Raw genomic sequence first — 4,974 nt, 5'->3', positions numbered from 1 at the left:
TCATACGTTGGCATGAGTCGCAGCTTTCCACTTAACGTCTGACGTCCTCCTCTACAGTGGGCCACCAGTAGAAGCGCTCGAACGCTTTTCTGGTCTTGAGTGCGCCTTGGTGGCCGGCCTCAGGGGGGTCGTGGTATTGGCTAATGCACTCCTCGCAGATATTATTCTCCTGAGGGATCTCCAGAGCGCCCTTGCAAAACCATAGTCCCCGTGACTGTGTCCAGGCTGTGGGGGAGTGCGGTTGCTTGAGCTGGGTCTGGATGAGCTGTGTCATTGCTGGATCCCTAGTGTAGCCGTCAATGCATTGTTGCAGGAAGCCTGTGGCCCAGCTGTACCCCTGCGGTGCTGCAACAAGCTCCGCTGCTTTCCCCGGTGTGGCTTCCTCATCCTCCTCGTCCTCCATGAGTGAGTCATCGGCCGTGACTGTGAGTGGTGGTGTTGTCGTGGGCAGCGGCGTGAGTTGCTCATGGGTCTGGGTGAGAGGAGGTGGTACCGGCGGTGGGTGTGGCGGCGGCTGTGCGTTGCTTCCGGCTCGTGCCTTGCGTGCCTAGGCGCGTGTAATGTTTGCTTGGTAGAAAAGTGCTGGCCCGTACACGCTGTGGATGTGTGCTACTGCGCCCGCGAATGCCGTGGGCTGGCGTGGTGCTGGGTAAGCATCCGGCTTATGTAGTCTCGGGAAGGCCAGGTCCTGGCCCGTACGCTTTCTGCAGTGCAAGATCGTTGCTAGCGCTGTCGTGGGTTGGTCCACTAGGGGTGTTGGTGGGCCGTTGTGTATCCGGCGGAGGCAGTGATGAATGCGACTAAGACCGTCCGCGATGTTGGTTTTCCCCGGGATGTGCTGGATCTTCATGCCAGGGTACATGGCAAGTACCTCCAGAATCCGGACCTGCCATCGATTGAGGTTGGTCTTCTTCAGCAAGTATGTGAGGGGTTTGTGGTCGACGTACATGGTGAACTCCGCTCCTTCCAGGTAACACCGCCATACCTCAAGGGCGTGGGTGAGCGTTGTGAGTTCCTGCTTGCCCGACGCATCCTCTAGCGCCGCCTAGTCCAAGCGATTGCTGCCGTCTGGCTGTGGCAGTTGATCCGCTGTGGTAAATCTTGCCTCAATGTTGGCGCGCTTTGTGGTAAGCGCTTTACACTCGTATGCAATGACCCTAGAGTGACCGTTGTTGTCCAGTTGAATCAATACCGCTCCGATGCCTTCACATGAGGTGTCCGTGATGACCTCGTATGGGCGGTTGGGGTCTTCCACTAGGACTTGCGGGGAGATGAGCGCTGTTTTGATGGCCTCGAACGCTTCCAGCTGATTTGCTGATATCGTGATCTGCGAGTGCTTCTTGCCACCTGTGAGCGCGGTGAGGGGCGCTGCCATGACGGCGTAGCCCTCGATGAGCCTCCAAAAGTAGTTGGCGAGACCCAAGAATCCCCTGAGCGCAGTGGCTGTGGTTGGCACAGGCCAGTCGCGAACCGCTTGAGTTTTCTTGGAGTCCGTGCGGACGGAATCGCCGCTGATGACTGAAGCCGAGGAATTTGAGTTCCTTCATGCCGAACTTGCATTTGTCAAACCGTACTGACAGGGATTTGTCAGCCAGGCATTGCAAGACGGCCTGCATGACCTGGTCATGCTCTTCCACTGAGTTGGTCATCACCAGGATGTCGTCGACGTACAACATGACGGTTCCCTGTTCGATCAGATCTCCGAAGATGTTGGTCATCATCCTTTGAAAGGTAGCTGGCGCATTGGTGAGGCCCATGGGCAGGACTTTGTACTCGAACAGCCCTTCCGAGGTTGTGAAGGCTGTGAGGTGCCTGTGTTTCGGTTCGATGCGATCTGCCAATATCTCTTGAGCAAGTCAAGGCTATTGAAGACAGTTTTGCCCTTCACCTTTGCGTAGAGGTCTTCCGCTCTGGGTAGCAGATAAATGTCCCTTTCCGTGACCGCATTTAGCCCCCTGTAGTCAATGCACATCCTCAACGTCCCATCTGGCTCCCTTTGCCTCTGGCAGGCGTTCCGGCCTTCTGTCGTTTGTCATGCTGTCGATCACGAGCACACCCCCAAGGCACACCTCCAATGACAGCAACCAGAGATTTGTTGCTGTGATGGTGAGCGTCGCTATTCACAAGGTAGAGCGACCATTTTTTCTGCGTAGTATGTGGTGAGGCGAGCGATGGTTTGGTGGGTGTCTCGTTGAACAGGCCCAACCCCCGTTTCTGAACCAACCTGCCGGTGTGCACATGGTCTAAAATGTTCCTCTACCACCAAACACAATTGACCACTACCAACGTCTGTCATGACGCCTAGGATTGTACCCGCTTTAGCCACAATGCCATGCGCATGGATCACTGCATAGACGCAACGTCTCGGGCTTAGACCTGCCATTTGGGCGGGACTGATTGACCCAAATTCTTCACTGGCGTGCCATCCCTGAGCCACCCCCAAAAATCGGGGCTGCGAATCCGGGTCAAACGAAGCGTTGTCATGTTGCCCCGGTTGCGACTTCGCATCATGAGCACTTGCACATGTTAGGCTGTCATGATGCACGTGAATCTACAGCTCCTTGACGAACCCCTGCAAGCGACGAAACCACTACAGCACTATGCACGTAAAGCACTATCGATCTCTTGGGGGTAGGCCTACGCGTTTCCAGATGATAAAGCCAAGTACACGAATGCCCTGGAGCTCAGTTTCTCGGTTTCATTCAGAAGTTCAGGATATGACGACACGCTGTTGTAGAACATCTTCCATCAACCACATTCTAAGTGTGAGCACGCAGCACATGATTAGTGCATTAAAATTGTCCCGAACGCGATATATGTTTTAATTGTGTTGCACATGAACATCCGCATATTCACGTTAGTGTCGTCGGACCACTATGCAAGTGGGGCCATATCACTACTTTGCAGCATTCACCAGAGTGGTTCAACCCTTCCAATCACAGTGTTGGTGCTACCTCAAGTCAAGGAGCGGTTTCGAGACGCTTTAGCACGAGCAGGTGGTACTGTGGAACTAATTCCTGACCTTGCGGCAGAACTTCAATTAAAACACATCCCTCGGCATGAGACATACAGCAAAATGTACTTGTGGAATCGTGATGATACTGACATTGCGATATACATTGATGCCGATGCGCTGGTGATAGCAAACATTAACCCTCTTCGATACGTGCTTGCTGCCAATAAGCTGCTTGCTGCTTGTGGCAGACCAGGTTATTTCAATTCTGGTGTTCTGGTGTTGCGCCCTTCCAAAGTCATTTTCGGAGAATTAAAGATGTATATTTGTTTGAGATCAACAATGCATGAGAAAATGGAGGAATCTAAGGACACAACGGAACAGCTGATCTTGATCAAATACTTCTTGAAGCAGAGAAGACAGAGCTTTGATTTTTTGGATGCCATGTGGAACATACGACCTCGAAAATACAGGCAGCAACTCAGGCCTTCTAAAATCGGCATTCTGCACTACATTGGGCACCCAAAACCTTGGGACTTTAACGACAGCACGGAACCTGGGTCCTGGAGTAAGGAACATTGGGGATACCGCATGTATCTAGACGTACGAAACAGAATACAAGGCTGTTTGCGTACAGCGGAGGCAAACGGTGGCTTACTCTATTCAGGGTCAAATGGGTTCCGGATGCAGTAAGAAACGAGACGAGAAGTTCACGAGAACACACTTAGCCTGTAGATGAACGGAACATTATAATCTCTAAGCATCCTCTCTGGGGACCGCACATCCGACCTCAGACCCTAGCGAATCTACCGACTGATTATCCCTCGAGCGACGTCACTGGTCATTCACTGGTCACTATCGTCAGCTCTCGGGTACTCTTTCGAGAGGGGACTTTACTGCACTGAACTATACTGTGCCCCTCCTGAATATTATCAGGATACTTCACTTTACTGTAGTTATTTATCAGGACTAAACTCATCCTGTCATAGTTAACACTGAACATGCGCTTCACCCCTATGGTGAGCACATGCTTCAATATGCGTCCACCACCAACATGCTGTCAACATGCAACCAACATGCGGCATGACGTCAACATGTGGTCGACATGCGCTCGACATGCGCTCAACAGGTGCCATCTCGTTTTTGTAGTGCATGGTGGTGCGCAGCACCACTAAGTCCCAACACCCTGCCTTGCAAACCGTCCAGATCAGCTGCCCGCCCAATCATCTGATCGTGTGTATGCTTTTTGCTAGACCATGCACCTTGTGAGACGCAAGATCCCAGCCCGGGACCCAGAAAGGGCAGCCTGTGTCATGACCAAGGCTTCGTCGAAGCCTGAATGCTTTTTCCTATCAGACGCACCCACTGCTCGCTGCACGACGTGCGGCCACATCAAGTTATACATGAGAATAGAAGCATGCATCCCGATCGTATTTGTGTCGATGAGGTGCGCGAGAACAAACTGTTGGCTCAGGGACCCTGACAGGGTGCACAAGCTTCGTGACACTGTCTCTCTCTGCCATCGCTACTGTCGTTCCGTCTACGTACACGCATCAAATGCCGATTATTTACACATAATCCAAGTAGCGATGTTTGTCTGTGTGTGCTTGTGCGCAAGCATCACCTTTGCGCAACAGCATAGGACGGCAAGTCGCCTTAAACTTGTTGCACAAACATGGCCGGCCAGGGTCTTGTCTGTAGGCAAGCAGCAATCATCACAGCAGCAACGCAGTTGATAGACTCTTTCTGATTCCGCCATATAGCTTTGCGTACCTTTCAAGCTTCGATGCGGCGCTCCATCCGTTCGTTGTTACTTCTCTGAACGGTGGCAGTGCACTGCTTGCCGAATCACCCGATCAAAGCAACGAGGGTAGAAGATGAGCTTAATAATAGAATATTTCGGAGTTGTCAAGAAAATGGATGCTGAGCGGCCGAACATGCAGGACAAGACGAACCATGTATATAGCAGGCAGGCAGGCAGCATACAACAGGTGCCTCGATGCACCAATCTCACTATGCAC

General features: G+C 52.3%; 1 protein-coding gene across 1 annotated transcript; it reads left to right on the top strand.

Moving 5' to 3' along the window:
• The first annotated feature begins 2,836 nt into the window (after positions 1-2,836).
• LOC149809318 (uncharacterized) lies at positions 2,837-3,646 on the top strand. The gene has a single exon (XM_089994895.1). The coding sequence runs from the start codon at positions 2,837-2,839 to the stop codon at positions 3,644-3,646; it is 810 nt and encodes a 269-aa protein (XP_089851021.1).
• Positions 3,647-4,974: the final 1,328 nt, after the last annotated feature.

This window comes from Nuphar pumila, unplaced genomic scaffold (assembly GCF_984573655.1).
Source record: "Nuphar pumila unplaced genomic scaffold, dmNupPumi1.hap1.1 HAP1_SCAFFOLD_1406, whole genome shotgun sequence".
NCBI lineage: Eukaryota > Viridiplantae > Streptophyta > Magnoliopsida > Nymphaeales > Nymphaeaceae > Nuphar > Nuphar pumila.
The sequence above is the reverse complement of the archived record's forward strand: the minus strand, read 5'-3'. Positions and strand labels throughout refer to the sequence as shown.